Genomic DNA, 18,299 nt, shown 5'->3' on the forward strand with positions numbered 1-18,299 from the left:
GAACGGGGTTGAAGGGGAGAGGAGCGCGCGCGCGCGCTCCCGGCGGCCGGGCGGAGGTGCGCGAAGGCGGAGGACTGGGGCGCATGCGCACGTCTGGGCGGGGCCGGGGCGCGCACGCAAGGCTAGGCGGAGCCTGCGTGGGGCACGTACTCCCGGCCTGGGGAGGAAGGCAGACCCGGTTCTTTCCTCCTGGCCCAGGAGGCAAGTCCTGAGAGAAAACTGGACACATGGCCTTTTGCACACTCGCAGGCACGCACACACAGACGCAGCAGCTCCCCGGCTACCCACTTCGTGCAGCAAAACAAACACTTCCCTCTAGACACAGGCCTTGTAATGATAAGTTTTATTAGACTTAGGAGGGCAAGATAATCAATAGTCCCTCAAATTAAAAAACAAAAAACAAAACAAAACAAAAAAAACCAGTACAAAAGGTACATACAAAACGTGAGATCAGACGACTAAACTTTCTCGACTCAGGGCCAAGTTCTGCAAGGGAGAAAAAAAGAGGGTGTGAGCTGGGGACTCTGGAGGAAAGTCCAGGAAGGGTCTTAAAGCCAGGGAGGGCTGTTCACTCACCTTCTTAAGCCTCCTCTCCCGTGAAGCCTGGGAGTCGGTCTCAGAGTAAGGGGGAGGCGCTGGAGGGTAGTAGGCCTCCTCATCTTCCTCCCTGTAAGGCCTCCTCCTCTCAGCTGGCCCCTTTTTCCTCAAGGCCTCTTCCAATAGCCGCCCATCATATTGGGGGTCCCCAGACCTGGAGCTATCTTCCCGAGGGTCCCGGGAGCGGTGGTAGCGGGACCTAGGGTCAGCATAAGGGCGGTCTCTAGACCTGAAGTCATCATAGTGGGGATCCCGGGAGTGTGGAAATTCCCTTGGGTCATCTTGGTCATAGAGATCATCCCGGCTTCGGCTTCTGGGAGGTCCATACGCTTGGCCTCTCCTCCCCCTACTTGGGGGAGACCTCCTCCCAGATTCAGCAGAGCTTGGCCGGGTAAGGTCATCCAGAGCATCCACAGATCGTGCACGGGGCCGCCCGGCCCCCCAGCCACTCCCTGGCCGCTCCGTGGGGGCCTCTTGCTCCCACCGCCTGGGACTGTGAGGGGAGTGGTGACTCCATTCTTCATCTCGGATTGGGGTAAGGGCAGGACCCCGGGATGGCCGGGATCTCCAGTCGTCCTCATGGAGGGAGGTGACTTCACTCATGGCTGTAGGGAAGTGGGGGTGGGGGTGTGTCACTGACTGCTGGGAGGTCAGGAACTCCAGGGCCCAGCAGTGTCACCCACTTGGCTCATACACTTTCTAGAAGACCCTAAACTTCTCATCTTTTTAAGTATTGACATGCAGGGTCCCGTACACTTCTCGCTGTGGCTGTGGCTGTGGCAGGGAAGGAGGGACTGTGCCCAGGATTTGCCACAAGCATACGCAGGGCAGGTGTCAGGGAGACTTGGTTCTCCCTCCCCACTCAGGAACCCCTCAAACCCCAAGGCTCCCACTCACCCCGCTCTACGCGGCCATTGGGGGCACCAGGTCGAGAAGGGTCAAAGTTGGCCAGCTCTTTTTCCATGTAGTACAGGACCCGCATGGAGTCGTCCTGCTGGCTGGCCTGAATTCTGTAGCCACTGCGGACTTCTAAGGGCAGGAGATGGAGGTGATCAGTTTAGAAGAGCAGATGTAGACCCAGCTCCCTCCCCTAAAGGCATGTCCGATCTTTTAACAGTTGGTTCTTACCAGAGGTCACACTGCTGTCTGTGTCACGAAGCAGGGGTACCTGGGAGCTGTGGCCACCAACTGAGGGAGATGACTGTCAGTGGCTGTCTACCTGGAGCAACCCATATCCAGCCTCCTCTCCCCTGCCTCCAATCCCCTCTTTCTTCCAGCCCCAGACCCCTTAGGACCCAAATGTCCAGCCTACCCCCTGCCCTGGCTCCCCCAGGCCTCACCTGAGCTATTCCTGTCGAAGTCTCCAGGGTACCCATTGTAGATGGGGCCCATGGGAATCATGGCTGGTGGGGGCGGGGTCTTGGCAGGGGAGAGGTGAGCATAGGTGCTTGGGGCGTAGATGCTTGGGACGCCTGAGGTGGCGGCTTTGCCGGCAGCATACACTGGGAAGGACACACAAGATGAGAAGGTGGCCAGGAGCCATGCCGCTTTTTGCTGTGTTAGAGGGTCTGGAGGAACATATGCCTGGACCTTCTTCCCGATCCCCCAGCCATGGGGCTTCCCTAGGCACTTGGATTGGTTTCTGCAGCGTCCCTGAGACTCAGGACATCATCGTTGAATCCATACCACCTTTGTGTTTCTTCACAAAGGTTTTGGGCAGGGGGTGTGCACTGGTAGCATGTGCTACCAGATGGGGGGCCCCCATCTGGCAAGCCAGCATGTTTATATGATGGTTTGCCAACATTTGACAAGGTTTTACATAAAATCCCAGCTCTCTAACCACCTTGTCAGGAGATGTGGCCACCCTGGGCCTGTGTCCTTACAGACCAGTAGGGTGCAAAGGAGCCCCTGTAGGTAGGTAAAGCCCATGTGCTAGATTCTCTAGCTGGATTCAAGTATTCCCTTGACCATTCCAGAAAATGCATCATCTGGGGAGGAATCCCATGCCCACTCCCCTCGCTTGGCTGCTGGGTCCTCCAGGCCCACACGAAATGGGAATCAGTCTGAGGCAAGAGCGTGGGAGCCTCAGCGTTCACTTGCCTCAGCCAAGCAGCGAACCAAGTACCTCCTCCAGTGGCCGAGGGCCACATCTACTCCCACCCTACCCCCGCCTGATTCTAGGCTGGACAGCTCAAGGGCACATCCTCTTTGCTGCCTTCCTCCCCAGGCAAGAGGCTGAGTTCTGGTGGCTGCTCTTGTGTCAGAGTCACTGGGCCCCAGGAGGCTGCTTCCTCCCTGGGATTGGGACAGGGAAATGGGAGGCACAGAAAGCTCCCTCCTCTGATTCAGTTTGGGAACAGAAAGCTCAGCACTCAGCACCTCCAGGAGAAGCCCCTCGGTAGCTCAGGTGATCTGGCAGTTCCCTAACTAACCGTGGGAACTGGACCGACTTCTTACTAGCTAGGAGTTGTGGACCAAAGGAACGGGGCCCCTGGCAATGATTTCATGGTTTCTCTGAGGTATCAGGGTCTCAGGATGGAAAGAACATGGCCTGGGACAGGCATTTGCCATTGTGGCCCCAGCCTTAGTTAGTGGGGTAATTGCAAACCTGGATGCAGCCCCGGCAGGGGGGGTTGGGGGCATCTCTCATCACCTGTGATGTCTGCTAACACCCCCTGCCTGAATACAAAGCTCTCAACTAAAAATGACAAGAGAAACAGGATGGCCAGCAGCCTCCAGAGAGCAGCAGATTTTCCTCAGGGCAGCAATACTTTGAGGAACCGGGTTGCTCACTGCCGAGTTCAATGTCATAAAGTTAGCCAGTGTGGATTGAGCCACAGCCCTGTGCTGGGTGCTCACACGCACTCTTCCCTTCATGTTCAAACACCTTCTGCGGGGACCTGGCAAAGAAGGAAACCGTCCGGGAGAGTGGGCGCTGCCTGTGTGAGGTCACACAGTGTCACTGCCAGGGCTCCAAGGTGCTTCCTGGCCCTTAGTCATTACCAGTGCTGACAGCAACATGTCCGACAGCTAGTGGGTGAGGAACGTTTTCTGTAGGCTGAGCCCCGCGCTAAGTACCGGACACACATGGGGAGGTGGCTCATTAGGCTTCCTAGCGGGTGACCTGTCCAGCCAGGCCTTACATCTCCACCTGCCTGAGCCCACAACAGCCGCCTGCCACTTCACCGTGAAGTGCGGAGGGGCACCGCCGTACCTGGACGCTCTAGAAGGAACTGGCAGCGCTCACGTCTCTGAGGAGAGGAGCTGGGCCAGTGGCAAGAGGGAGACTCCCTCTCTTTGCCTCCCCCTTCCTGTTTTGTTTGCTCTTTCCCCTTCCGTCCCCAGCCATACCTACTCTGATGTGCTAGAGATGGCCTTAAACACGGCATCCACGTCAATCCCAGAGTGCTTTTGTGGACGTGGGCTTTTAAAATTCTGTAAATTATACAGTGCTGTAAACCTTGTCTGGTGTCTTACTTTTTCATTGCAGATTTTGTTTTTCAAGGCAGCTTTTCTTCCCAGTGAATGGCATTTTGCACTATTTGAATCCTTTTTTTTTTTTTTTTTAACCATGTGCATAAATTATGCTTTCAAAACAAACAACTCCAAATAAGTGAAAATCTAAATGAGCATTGAAGACAGCAGATCCTCCTTGGCCCACTTTGTCCCAGATTGCTCAAACCCTCCAGAACGGTGACAGTGTCCTGGGAAGCGGGCAGAGGGCTACCTCCTCCCCTGGAAGCCAGGAGAAGCCTGCAGGGGTGGGCGTGTGAGGGGCACTTACAGGCCTCCGGACAGCAGCACTTCTCCGGGCAGCAGGGACACCTGACATAACAGCAGCACGTGTGGGGGCAGCACTGACACCAGCAGATGCCCAGGAGGAGGAAGACGAGGAAGGCAGCCAAGCAGACCATGACCACAAATAGCCAGTCTGCGGAGGGAGGAGAAAAGGCCGTGAGCGGGAGGCCTGGGAGGACACGGGGACACGCGGACACAGGCACAGCGGGGCAGTGCAGAGTCACGGGTGGGGCGAAGCTGTTTGTGAAACTTGCTGGGGACGTTGCAGCCCCCTGCTGGATTCTCCATGCCAGACGCCGGGGCGCAGCAGCAGAGGGATGCCCGCCCTCTACGACCCAGGCCAGTCCTGAATTTAGGGAGCTTGCACTGGGCTCATCAGGGAAGGCAGAGAATGAGGGGTGACCTGGCTGGAGCAAGAACAGGATGGAGCCTCAGAGAAGGGACAGAGAGCCAGCTGCCCAGATCCTCGTCTCTAGAAGAGTAAGGCAGGCACCAGTCAACAGGAGCCCCCTGCCTGCACCCCAGGCCCCTGCTCAGCCAGCCCAGCCCACCCCAAATCCCAGGGCCAGGTCACCTGATGCCACGGAGTTGGAGTCAGGTGAGGTTAGTGGGGGTCCACAGAGAGCAGGGTTTAGGGTGGGGGAGAATACTTAGCAGTGGTAAGTGGTGTCGGGGGCGGGGGGGGGGGGGCGCCACCCCGTACCTTCCATGGGCCCCGCCTGAAAACCAGGTAAGAGCTCTGCCACCCCCGAGGTCCTGCCTGGAGGGACAAAAGAAAGACAGATTATGCTGGCAGGGGCCAGCCCAGCCCGCCCCTACCCTGAAGCCAAGCTCCAGGCTCATCAGGGTGAAGCTGTCCTGAAGCAGACGGGCTGGTAGCCCAGGAGGGTCCTGGCACACAGTTCCTGCCACGCGCCCCCCACCAGTTGAGTGCTGTTTTCCAGAAGGCTTCCACCACATAATTTACCCACTCTCTCATGCCACGGGGAATTCTCTTGCCCCAAAGGGTCCCGTGGTTCTGAAGGTTCAACCTCCGTGTGGGCACTCCATCTTTTCCACATACACGGGTCCTATCGCCCCAAAGGGCTCCATGTCATGTGACAGGGACAGTCCTGTTCCATCAGGCAGAGGAGGCACAGTGCCCGACGGCCCATGAAAATGTTTTAATTTTATTTTAAAATCTGAAGAAAAAATATAGTAACACTGAATATATAATAATGAATTTACAGCAATGCAATCATAAAACACGTATTTTTAATACGAAGGAAGAGGCCCATGAAGGCAAAAGTGCCAACAGGCCATCAAAATCATAGCGTGGCCCTGAGTTCCGTCTCATTTCACACTCTGTCCCATACGCACATTCCATGGCCCAGCTGGTGCCACCGGTTGCTCTGTGTCCCACTAGCATCGTACCGCCGGGGCACCCACACACCAGCTCTGTGTCAACAAAGCTCTCCCCAACAGACCTCACATACTCCGTGCCACCTGCCCCGACGAGGAGGTTCTAGCACGCAAGCCAGCGGTTCCCAAAGTGTGGTCCTGCCCACGAGGCTACAACTCTCAGAATGACACCACGCCATCATTCACCTTTCTCGCACCCCATCTCCCGCAGGTGCGCAGGGGTTTTCCAGAGGCTCCGTGCCGGGCGATGACCTCATCGCTTTGAGGATAATGGATCGGGTGCCCACGTGCCTCGTGCTTAAAAAAACCTCCTGCTTTCAATTTGTAATAATCCACAAAACCGTCCACAAAAACTCTGCGCGAGCCGCGATAGTTGTTTAATGCGTTAAGCAGGTCCTAACACTACATTTTGGGAAATGCTGATGTAGAATGTGCATTTGACCAAAGGCCAGCGTTCTCTGGGTCACCCACACGTGAGCTCTGCTGTGATCTGAACACCCTGGAGCACGTCCCCCATCATGTGTGTGCTCATTCACACATGCGTTTCCTTGCATCACACGTGTGATGATGGCAACGTCCAGCCCAGCAGCGCCACACGTATAGCACATGCCTCACATATAGCACGCGCCACACATGACTATATGTGTTGGCCGGTAACAGAGCATCTGGCTAATGGCAGCGTCCCTTCCACGCATGGCAGCAGGATCCAGCCTTCCCTCAGTTAGACACACCGCCTTCCCTCCTCACTCACTGCCAATTCACTCTGAGAATTTCGAGATTTTTAAAAACGGAGACCAGGAAGAGGTAGAATCCCCAGCGCTCTCCACTCTCAGTGTGGCTCTGGCTTATCTGAATTGTTGTGGGGAGGGGTCCCTGCCTGGGGTGCAGGGCAAAGAGAAGCCCCAGTGACTGGTGGTGCCATGAGGGGAGAGCGAAGCAGGCGACAGAGTCCAGAGAGCGAGCTGGCGGGCGGAGGGCAGACGGCAGACATACACAAGTGGCTGAAGAAGGGGCCCGGTCCTGGTTCCCACCCCCTTCCCGGGCCCGCAGGGCCCAAGCCCACTCACCCAGAACGATGAGCTCTGCATAGGCCTCGTTGTTCCCCTGGAGGTCCTGCGCTGAGACCACGGAGCAGTAATATACACCGCTGTCCCCCCAACCCGTCTGGTCAAAGGTCAGGTCAGCATCTGCAACAGGAGACAGGTGAGGGAGCCTCGGGAGGGCATCGGGGCCTCCCCGAGAGCATGTCAGGAAGAGGGTAAGACAGCAGGCCTACACACGGACCACGGGAACAGCAAATGACTCGTACCAAGGGTGTGCTACTTTTTAGGCCCTGTTGTAACTACTTAACACAGGGTATTTCAACTAGTCTGTGAGGTGGGTCCTGTTACCTTTCCTGTTCGGTAGATGAGAAAAGAGGTCTGGCGAGATCACCTAATCTGACCCAGGTCATAAGAGTCGTCAGTGGTGGAGCTGGATGGTCTGACTCCAGAGCCTGGGCTGCAGATTTATAGCCATTGTCTTACCACCTCTCACAGCAAAGGGGACTCCCCCGACAAGAACCACCATAGTGCCTGGGATAGACCCAGGGGCAGGAGGCTGGGGTGGCGAGGCAGAGAAATAGGCCAGATTCCAGGAATTGGGAGCCGCCCAGGCCTGGGAAAGAGTGGCTGTGAGAGACACTAGGGCCGCCCCCAGTTCCCGAGTCACCAGCCCCACATTCCAGGTCAGGCCCAGGGCTTGGGACGCTCACACGGGCCAGGAGCCTGTCAATTACAGTGGTAATGAAAGTCTTTCAGCACATCCGGTTTCCTCCCTACTCCTCGGGCCCTAATTAGTTAAACCCCTTTGGCCATTCACCCACGTGGGATGGGGTGGGACCCCGGACGACTCCCCAGGAGGCCCTTGGAGGATGGGAGACAGGAACGGGCCAGAAATGAGCACCTCCCTCTCCCACCCCAGGAGTCCAGGCCGCTTTCTCCGCAGCTGCTCTGGCTCTCTGGCTCCTGCTGACCTGCCTACCTCCCTGACCCGCACACCCAATGCCCTTCCCCATGTGGGCCCCGAGGGCACGAAGTGTGTGCCCCAGTCTGCACCACCTGGGACCCAGCAGGGCATCAGTCCACTGATGAAGTAATGAAAGAGGTGATCCCTCTTCCTTTTTCAAAAGGCCTCGCGCCTATAGGAAACCCTCCTGCCGAGGTCCTCCTTCGCCCCTCCAAGCACCTTACCCCCAGCCCACAAGGCCCTTGGTAAGATCTGGCCACTGGTTACCACACCAGCCTCAAACCCACTGTTCTCCTTTGCTCACTAGACTCCAGACACACTGGCCTCCTCACCGTCCCCCAAGATGCTGGGCCCATACCTGCCTGGCACTGGGTTCCCAGACGCTCACAGGGCCGGGTCCATCCTGCAAGCGTAACCTCCACCTCACTGCTGAATTGTATCAGCCAGCTCAGGGGCTGACCCTCCGTGACCCCATGCCCAAGGGAATGTGGGCTCCATGCAGGCAGAACCCGGCCTGTCTCGGCCACTACTGAGTCCCCAGTGCTTGGCACGGGGCCTTGGCCAGGACCGGGAAATGAACCCCTTCCCTCTTCATGCCCACCTTCCTTAGCACCTGCTGTCTGTTCCAGCATTCTGGGCACATGGCTGTATTCAAATACACTCAAATACACTTGATACACTCATTCAATATTCAACACATAATCACCAAATGCACCCTATGTTCCGGACATACCTGAGGCGACTGGCGTGCTAGAAAGGCAGTCCTCCAAGTGTGATCTACAGACCCCGGGGTTCCCCCAGATCTTTTCAGAGGTGTCCTTGAGGTCAAAGTTATCATCATAATAATACTAAGGTGTTATCTGCCTTTCTCACTCAATCTCTCGTGCGTTGCCAGGAAGTTTTCCAGAGGCTATAAAGCCTGTGCTGTCACAGTATACTGAATGCAGCAGCAGCTCTGAGAAGCCAGCTTCTCCTGCTCGGGCAGACTTGCAGGAGATGTGCAAAAATATAAAACTAAAACAATGCCATACTCTTCATTAAAGGTTTTTGCTTGGGTTTGGAAAATATGGTTCTTTTTCCATAAAAAAGCACGTTATTTATATTAACCTGTAACAAATTGGTTATTGTCATTTTAAATATTTTTTAAACTCCTCTGTTTGCTAGTCATAAAAGCAAAGTTCTCTGAAGTATTTAAGAGTGGAGAGGCCCTACAACCGACAAGTTTGAGAACCACTGCTACATACAGCAGATATAAATCCCCGCTTTGACGGAGCTCAGATCCTAACTGAGAAAGAAAGACAAATAAACTTAAATATACCATGTATCAGATGGTGATAAGGAGTATGGAGAAACCCGACCAGAGAAGGCAGACGGAAAGTGCCAGAGGTGGGAGTTGTGTAAATTTAAGGGGTGGCCAGGGAAGCCTTACACGTAAGGTGACCTTCCGAGCAACTGTGAGGGAGTAGAGGACACAACTCCCCTCCACAATCACACATCTAGCCACTGATTATTGAGCTCTTCCTCTGTGCTGGGTCCCTTTCCATGTATTCTCACTGAATCCTCATAAAACGCTGAGCTACGTGCTCCCAAATCTTCCTGATTCTCCGGAACACCCTCTCGGCCCATCATTTTCCCACCTGTGTCCTTAAATCAGACTCCAACCAAGTCTCCAAAACCAGAGCTGAGGGGCGGGTCCCTACCCTGTGCTGCAGAGGTGGATGGGAACCCCCGGCTACAGCAAAAGTTCACAGGCCAGGAGTTGAAATCCCCTGGCTCTTCTGGGCCGGATCCCAGGCTCAATGTTTTCTTTGAGGCTGTATAACGTTTTCAAAACCCACACAAAATATGGCTTTCCAGCTGCTTTTGATCAATTCTAAGGCCCGGGCCCACCTCCTTCCTGCAGGGCGCACCCTGTTCCTGGTCTATGTGTGGTCCTGACATCACTCGGGCTGGGCATTGCCCTCATTGTTTTAGGTGCCAGGAGGAGGTGCTGGGTCTCCAGTTGAGAACAGAGCAGGGCCTCTTCTACATCTCTGGGCCTTTGGTTCCTTATCTGCATCAGGCAGAAGCAGCCCTCACCCCAGGGGTCCCATGGGCTTTCTAGTGCTACTGGGTAGGGGTGGGGGGGGGGGGCACACGTGCCCAGGCAGCCTGGCGAGGTAGAAACAAGCTCCCATCCCGGCGCTCCACGTCACTCAAAGCCAGGAGGAATGGAGGGGTAGCCAGAGGCACCCTGAGCTGAGGGACACACCATTATGGTTTGCCAAGGACAACTTCCAGTTAAAACCTGGACAGCTGGTGGCCCTAGGAACACCAAAAGGGGGTCCGCTTTTCTCCATCCTCAAAGCTGAAATGGAGGAAGCTCCCGCGGCTCCCAGATTTCCTGAGAGGACATACACACAATGGATATTTACACATTACTGCCTGTATCAAACACGACACAGAGCGCGTCAAGGCAGCTTGAAACCCCCGCGTCAAGGCACCTTAGGCCTCTGGAACAAGAAGAGTCTACCCCAGGAGAGCCTGAGGGTCACTCTGGAGTTTTAGCCTCAGCAGAGGAGGCGTGATTCCAGCCAGCCTTCAAGGACACTCTCAGTTTGGGGGTATCCGGACAGGGCTGCTGGGTAGTCATGCCTGGTCCAGGCCAGAGACCGCCCTGGGTTATAGGGGAGGGGCCTGTACAGGTTGAACCCCCAAGAAGCTCTCTGACCTCAAGAACAGCAGGATGCTCATGAAAAGTCAGGGCAAGCTGTTCGGGTCCCTCCCCCAAGCACAACTGACAGACTGGGTCTCTGGAACCTTGCCTTCTGTCCATGGTCTAGACAGAGCGAGGGAGTGTGCTCCACGACCTGCCTGGTCTCTCGGGGTCTGCAAAGGGACGCTCCCTTCCCTGCTCTGTCCCCATACCCAAGATCAAAACTCTAATCCTTATTTAAGAAAGGGTAAATCCATTACATGTGTTGAAAGGGTAAATCCATTACATGAGTTGAGCATTCATCCCTCCCCCACCACAGCCCCATCACCTTCCCCTAGATTCTTTAGGGTCTGGTCCTTCTATCTCTTATTTTAATGTTTATTTATTTTTGAGAGAGAGAGACAGAGACAGAGTGCAAGCTGGGGAGGGGCAGAGAGAGAGGGAGACAGAATGCGAAGCAGGCTCCAGGCTCTAAGCTGTCAGCACAGAGCCCGACGTGGGGGGCTCCAACTCACAAACTGTGAGATCATGACCTGGCCAAGTGGGACGCTTAACGGACTGAGCCACCCAGGCACCCCTAGGGTCTGGTCCTTCGAAAATCACACTCACTAAATGTCTTAAGGAGTGCGCCCCTGACTCATTCCATATAGTAGGTGGCCCTAGCTGACTTGCTCTGTAGCACTTAGTACTCCCTGAAATTCTCTTTCTCTGCTTGTTTACTGCCAGTCTCACCCCACTAGAATGTCACCTCCTTGAGCACAGAGACCTTGGCTGTCCTGATCGCCACTTACATCCACAGCACCTACATCAGCACCTAACATTTAGCAGATGCTTGATAAATACCGAAAGAATGAATGGATGACTTCCTACCTGCTCCTTACTTAGTCCCAAAAGGCATTTCCTATTAGCTGGCAGTATTATGGTTAAAGACCAGGCTTCTGAAGTCTGCCTGGGTTCAAATCCCAGCTCCAGCCCCTTCTTAGCTGTGTGTCCAGACAGCCACTCTAACCTCTCTGAGCCTCAAAGCCAAGAGTGTAAAATGTGGTCACGAGGACTGCATAGGAGAAAGTATGTAAGGTGCCTGGCAAGTCATAGGCTTTATCCATGAAAATCTCTCACGCCGTCAGCTTACTCATGTTACTGCCTTGGTGAGCCCTTTGCTGACCACCTTGGGCAAGTAAAGGGATTACAAGCTTAGAGATGAGACCCAAAGTGGCCGCCTTAGAATCGCAGCTCTGTGACCCCGTGTAAGCTGCTTTACCTCTCTGGACCTCTATACAATGACAACAGAATCTCACACAATTACTGTGTGGTCTAAATGAGTTAATCCATACAAACCCGGATGAGGGCCTTGGCACATACTTATATATATTTTTACATACTGTTGCTGGTATTAGTATCATTCTAGAACCGCTGCTTCTCTTCGTTACCCAATTTTATGTTCCAAGCACTTGACACTACATGTTATCTCATTGGTCTCCCTCACTGGAATGTGGTCTCCACAAGGGAAAGGATTTGATGAACTTCCAGCATCAAACAGCACCTGTATACGTTAGGTGCTCAATAAATCTTTGTTGTTAAATAAAGCACAGATGGATGAATGGATGGATGGAAGGAAGGATCCCTCCCTTCATCAAGCCTTTTAGACACTGCTGCTCAAGAGCTTCCGGGGGGGGCGACACCAGGTTGGGCACAAGGGAGCCAACACCGCCACCCAAGCAAGCCCCGCCCCGTCCCCTGCCCTGCCCAGCCCAACATACTTCCTGTGATGGTGATCCTTCGGCCCTGGTAGTAGTCTCCCAGGGTCACGGCATTGCCCTGCTTGGTGGCTACAACCCTGACAGTGCGCATGCTGTCCTGGCACTCCACGTAGGGATTGTAGCCTGGGTTACCGGCTGCCAGTTGGGCATTGAGCTGGTTGTCCACACTGGCTGGGGAGAAGGCATCGGCGATGCGGTCCCGGCAGAAAGACTTGTACTTCCAGATCACAATGGGTGCCGTGGGAGTCGTGGTGGCTTGGTAGGTGCAGGGCAGGGTCACAGGCTGGAAGAGGATCACCACATGGTAGGGGTCTGACACAGTCACCTGGATGGCGCTGGCAGGAGCTGAGGGCAAGGGGAGAGTCAGCAAGGGCTTCTGTGGGCTCAGGGAAGTGCCTCAGGACTGAGCAACATCACTGGTCACCAGTGGGACACTTGCAAGTGTAATGGTTTTACAGAATCCCTAGCACACATTGTTCCTTAATCCCTGGCACCGGAGAGGTTGCTCAGATAATCATGCCCATTTCCTAGACCCTTGGGGCTAAAGTGGCAAGTGCAAGGTCACACAGCCAGATTTCTTGGAACGTCCTGTCCATCCCTCTTCCTAGAGTGTGGCCTTGGCTCCCTCTTCCCTTAGCCATTCTCTCATGGGAAGGACCTCTCTCTGTGGCCTAAGCAGGAAGGCGCAAAGACCACCCCAAGGCCACTGCACTCAAGGCCCTGCTGCAAAAACAACCACTAAAGGTTCCAAGTTCCATGGGGTCTTGTGACTGGGGGGCGAGGGAGGAGAGTGGAATTTTGGAGTTGTTTCACCGAACTCTTTTGCCATGGAGTAGCTAAAGCCCCCATAGTGTCTCCATCAGCCTCCCACCTTACCCGACCCTAATCCATCTCAAACGAACACACCAAAAGCGCTTGGGTAAAGATAAAGTCCCCTCCACATCCCCACCCAAACATCTGATCCAGGTGAAAGCTTGCCAGCAGAAGATGGTTTCACACCAAGTCCGTAAGTCCATCCCACCAGACCCTTAAGCAGATACTTGGCAACATGGATGGGGCTGGGGCCTGGGGAGTCCCTAGTCTTACATCCACCCAAAGCCTGGGCTCTGTTTCTTGAACTCTTTCTCCAGGCGGCATCTGATCCAGCCCTCGAGTGTCCGCTCTCCGTTACCCCAAGTCTTAGAAATCTTGGGGTGCGCCCAAATCCCCATCCCGACTTTGCCAGTGATCGGGTGGTCCTTCACCCCGACATCACAAAAGGTCCCCTTCTCCCTGCCGCTCCAGGATTCGCGGTCCGGGGAGTTTCACTTCCTGCTATCTCTGAACTAGGGCGGGGGAGCGTTCCTTGGCTCGAATGGGGCATTCCCTTCACCCTGGCACCCAGATTTCCCGAGACCCTGGGGATCCAGAGATCCTAGTCTCGGCGCTCCCCCTCCCCCAGCTCTCCAGCCCGCTCGGCTGTGTAGAACTCCATCCATCCCCCTTCTACAGTGCCGTCCCGCCGCTCCGCCGACCAGAGGCCCCGCTCTCCATACCTGTGCACAAGGTGCTGAGAAAAAGCCACACGAAGACGACCGCGCCCCAGCCCCGAAAGGCTAGGTGAGGGCCCATCCCCCAGGAGAGCCCGCGAGCCACTGGCGCCATCGCGGCCGTCTGGGTGCGTCTGGCCCGCGCGTCCCCTACTTGGTACCGAGAGGGTAGGGGGCGCGGCGCGCACCAAGCCTGGGAGGGGTGCTTGCTCCTCCCCTTCCCGCTTCCGTTCCTTGTCCCTATTCCAAGCCCACCCTGCCCTGTTCCAGGACTTTAATTAGCGGAAATAACGTGGATGAGGAGCACGCTCCAGCTTTCGGGGAGAAACTCGCCGGACCCACTGTGGCTCCCCGAGCCACTCCACCCCCTGCGCGCTCTGGGGAATGGATCAGCCCAGGTACACTGGGTGAGAGCAGAGGGCTGGGCCAGGGGGTGGGCGGTGGGGAGGGGCTCCTCCACCTCCCTCCCCGGAAGTGGGCTGACCCAGGTACGCTCCGGCCCCGAGGGTCGGAACCAAGTGACCAGCCCGCCGGGAGGGCGCCTGCGGACTGGGGGTCCTGTCCGGCCCTCTCCTGCCCTGGCGAAGCCGCGCAGAGTGTAACTCACGAGAACCGACGCTTAACTGGGGTGATTCACCTGTTAAGGGGGGCGGGTCCCTCCCTGCACCTGTTCCCTCTCTGCCCACACCCCTCTGCCCGGCTGGCGATGGACCCGCCTAGGTACACCCTGCGGGGAGGGGCGAGTCTTAGCGAGCTTTGGGCTGGGGGAGGCTCCCGTCCTGGGAGAACGGAGGCGTTGCAGGCCTGTTGTGCCCTCCACTTAGATAGTTGAAAGAACCGAGTGAAGTTTCCGGAAAGGAAGCTCTGCGCTCTTAGGGACGCCCGAGGGGAATCAGCCCCAGGAAAAGTTGGAATTCTTTTTGGGAAGTTTTCTCCGCCTCCCTTCCCAAGTCGCGGTTCAGTCCCCGGGCAGCCATCGCCCCAGGTTAGGCCTCCGGACACGCTCGCTCTTAAAGGGCCGAGCGGAAGCGCGCAACTACGGATAGGTTTCGGCGTAAGGATTCCCAGGGTCTGGGCCACCTGCGCCCGAGGGTGGGGTGTGTCGAGGCACCCGAACGCGAGGCGTTCAGCGCGGCTCTTCTGCCCCCCGAAGGCGGCTCGGGGAAGCGCCTCCTGGGGAGCACTAGGCGCTTACTCGACAGACTCCCTGGAGGTAGCGAACTGGCCACTGGCTGGCCGGTGGCCGGTGCAGTGGCCTCGGATGTTTTGTCCCACTGCATCCTGTTAAAATTCAAGTCGGATCACGTACAGCTGTTCAAAAACTTGCTGTGGCTCCCCTTCCCAGAAGAAACCAAAATACCGCGGCCTGAGCTCTCTCTAGCCTCCCCTCCTTCCACTCTCCTCCAGGCTCACTCAACTCCAGCCCGATACTGGAATGTGTCTCTCCCACTCCCACTCAGACCTGTTGTACTACTCCCTCTGGCCGAAACCCCTTCCTGCAGATGGCCACTTGACTTTCCGCCTCCTTTACGGCTCTACAGAAAGGTCATTTCTTATAAAATTTAAACCCTCCCTCGCCTCTTTATTTTTTGTGTATCTGTGATAAAATATACATACCATTTTAGCCATTTGCATTTATTTTTTAAAGTTTAGTTGTTTATTTTGAGAGAGAGAGAGAGAGAGAGAGAGGGAGAGAATCCCAAGCAGGCTCCTTTACTGTCAGCAAGGAGCCTGACATAGGTCTCGATCCCACCAATGGAGAGACCCCATGACCTGAGCCAAAATCAAGAGCCACCGAGGTGCCCCAACCTATTTGTAAGTGTCCAGTTCAGTGGCATTAATTACATTCATAGCGTTTACCTTCTCATCGCCACTATCTATACCCTTTTTTCATCATCCCCAATAAACTCTATCAATTCAACCATAACTCCCCATTCCTACCTGCCCCCAACCCCTGGTAACCTTTTCTCTACTTTCTTTGTCAAACTCGTCTATTCTGAGTAACACATGTAAGTGGAATCGTACAACATTTGTCCTTCTATGTCTGGCTTATTCACTAAGCATAATGTTTTCAAGGTCTGTCGATGTCGTAGGATATATCACACCGAAAATTTCCTTCCATTTAAAGTATCCAATGTATGCCACATTTTGTGTGTCCACTTATCTATTGTTAGACCCTTGTGTTCTTTTCCACCTTTTGATTATTGTACCTAATGCTGCTGTGAGCATTGGTGTATAGAGACCTGCTATCAGTTCATTAGGATATATATCCAGGAGTAGGATTGCTAGGTCATATGGTAGTTCCTAATCTTGAGTAACTGCCAAGATCACATCAGCTGCACCTTTTACATTCCCACCACTAACCCAGGATGGTTCCAACCTCTCCACGGCCTCACTGACATTTATTATTTCCCATCTTCCCGATTATAGCCATACTAGTTGGTGTGAAGTAGCATCTCATCATAGTTTTGCTTTCCATTTCCCTAATGACTAGGGATGGTGAGCACCTTTTCGTGTACTTATTGGCCATTTGTACATCTTCTTTGGAGAAATGTCTGTTCAAATATTTACCCATTTTTGAATTGGGTTGTTTTGTTGTTGTTGTTGAGTTGAAATTCTTTCTATATTCTAAATATCAATCCCTCGTCAGATATGTAATCTGCAAATATTTTCCCCATTCTGTAGGTTGTCTTTTCACTTTCTTAACAGTGGTCTTTGACACTATTACGTTCTTAACAAAGGTTCTTAATTTGATGCAGTTCTGTTTATCTGTTTTTTTTCTTTTGTTGCCTACACTTTTGGTGTCATATCCATGAAATTGTTGCCAAATCCAAGGTCATGAATATTTTTCCCAATATTTTCTTCTAAGAGTTTTATAGTTTTGGCTCTTAAGTTAGATCTTTGATGTGTTTTGAATTAATTTTTGTACATGGTACAAGGTAAGAGTCCCAACTTCATTCTTCTGCATGTGGTCATCCAGTTTTCCCAGCACCATTTGTGGAAAAGACTGTCCTTTAACCGTTGAATGATTTGGGCACCTTTGTCAAAACTCAATTGACCACATATATGAGGGTTTATTTCTGGGTTCTCTGTTCTATTCCATTGGTCTCTATATCTGCCCTTATGACAGTACCATACTGTTTCAATTTCTGTAGTTTGTAGTAAGATTTGAAGTGTGAGTCCTCTGACTTTGTTCTTTTTCTCCCCAAGGTTGTTTTGGCTATTCAGGTTCAGGGCAATTCCATATGAATTTGAAGATTTGCTTCTATTTCTTTGAAATAGGCTGTTGGAACTTCGATAGGCATTGCATTGAATCTGTAGATCACTCTGGGTAGTATTGACATGTTAAGTCTTCCCATCTATGAACACTGAATGTCTTTCCATTTCTTTAGATATTCTTTAACTTCTTTCAACAATCTTTTATAGTTTCAGCTTCCAAGTCTTTCACCTCCTTTTTCTTTTCTTTTTTTTTTTTAATTTGATAGAGAGAGCAGGTGTGCCGCACACAAGTGGAGGAGAGGAGCAGAGAGAGAAGAGAGAGAGGATCTTAAGCAGGCTCCATGTTCGGTGCAGAGCCCAACATGGGGCTCGATCCCACGACCCTGGGGTCATGACCTGAACTGAAACAAGAGTCAGACGCTCAACTAAGTAAGCCACCCAGGTACCTCTCACTTCCTTGATTAGATTTATCTTAAGTATTCAATTCTTTTAGATGCTACTGTAAATTAAATGGAATTGTTTTTTTATTTCCTCTTTGGTTGTTTAATGGTGTTGTATTGAAACACAACTGACTTTTGTGTTAGTCTTATACCTTGAAAGTTTCTTGAATTCATTTATTTATTAACTCTGGTGGCTTTCTTGTGCATTCTCTTGGACTTTTTCTATACAGGATCATGTCATTTGTGACTAGGGGTAATTTTATCTCTCTCCAATTTGAATGCTTTTTACTTCTTTTTCTTGTCTGATTGCTATGTTAGGATTTCTAGTATTGAATAGAGGCAGTGAAAGTAGGCATGCTTGTCTTGTTCTTGACCTTAGAAGGAAAATATTCAATCTTTCACCATTGAGTATGATGTAGCTGTGGATTTCCATAATACTCTTTATCAGGTTGAGAATTTTCCCTCTATTCTTAGTTTTCAGAGGGTTTTTGTCAATAGAGTTTATTTGATTTTGTCAAATGCCTTTTCTCCATCGAGATAATCATGTGTTTCTTTTCCTTTCATTCTATTAATGTGATATATTACTTTGATTAGTTTTCTTATGTTGAACCACCCCCCTAACATTCTTGGATAAATTCTAGTTAGTATCTTTTAATATGCTGTTGGTTTTGCATTGCTAATATTTTCTTGTGATTTTTGCATCTATATTCATAAGGGACAATGAACTGTAATTTTCTTTTCTTGTCATGTCTTTGTCTGGCTTTGGTATCAGGGTAATGTTGGCTACATAGAATGAGTTATGAAGTGTTGGGGGGGGGGGGGGGGGGGGGGGGGGGGGGGGGGGGGGGGGGGG

The 18,299-nt window shown here is 53.0% G+C and overlaps 1 protein-coding gene across 2 annotated transcripts; it reads right to left on the reverse strand.

Moving 5' to 3' along the window:
• Positions 1-326: 326 nt before the first annotated feature.
• Positions 327-13,964, reverse strand: LSR (lipolysis stimulated lipoprotein receptor). 2 transcript variants are annotated; one of them, XM_040446148.1, is made up of 10 exons: positions 13,794-13,964; positions 12,259-12,603; positions 6,864-6,983; positions 5,099-5,155; positions 4,382-4,528; positions 1,938-2,099; positions 1,726-1,785; positions 1,495-1,626; positions 577-1,202; positions 327-486 (listed from the first exon to the last, which is right to left on the reverse strand). In XM_040446148.1, the coding sequence occupies exons 1-10, from the start codon at positions 13,900-13,902 to the stop codon at positions 451-453; spliced, it is 1,794 nt and encodes a 597-aa protein (XP_040302082.1). In that variant the 5' UTR covers positions 13,903-13,964; the 3' UTR covers positions 327-450. The 2 variants fall into 2 exon arrangements, with proteins under 2 accessions (XP_040302082.1, XP_040302083.1); XM_040446149.1 differs by lacking the exon at positions 5,099-5,155 and having other exon boundaries at positions 13,794-13,962.
• Between the last annotated feature and the right edge of the window lie 4,335 nt (positions 13,965-18,299).

The sequence above is a fragment of the Herpailurus yagouaroundi genome, unplaced genomic scaffold (assembly GCF_014898765.1).
Source record: "Herpailurus yagouaroundi ecotype Mexico unplaced genomic scaffold, PumYag 194, whole genome shotgun sequence".
Classification (NCBI taxonomy): Eukaryota; Metazoa; Chordata; class Mammalia; order Carnivora; family Felidae; genus Herpailurus; species Herpailurus yagouaroundi.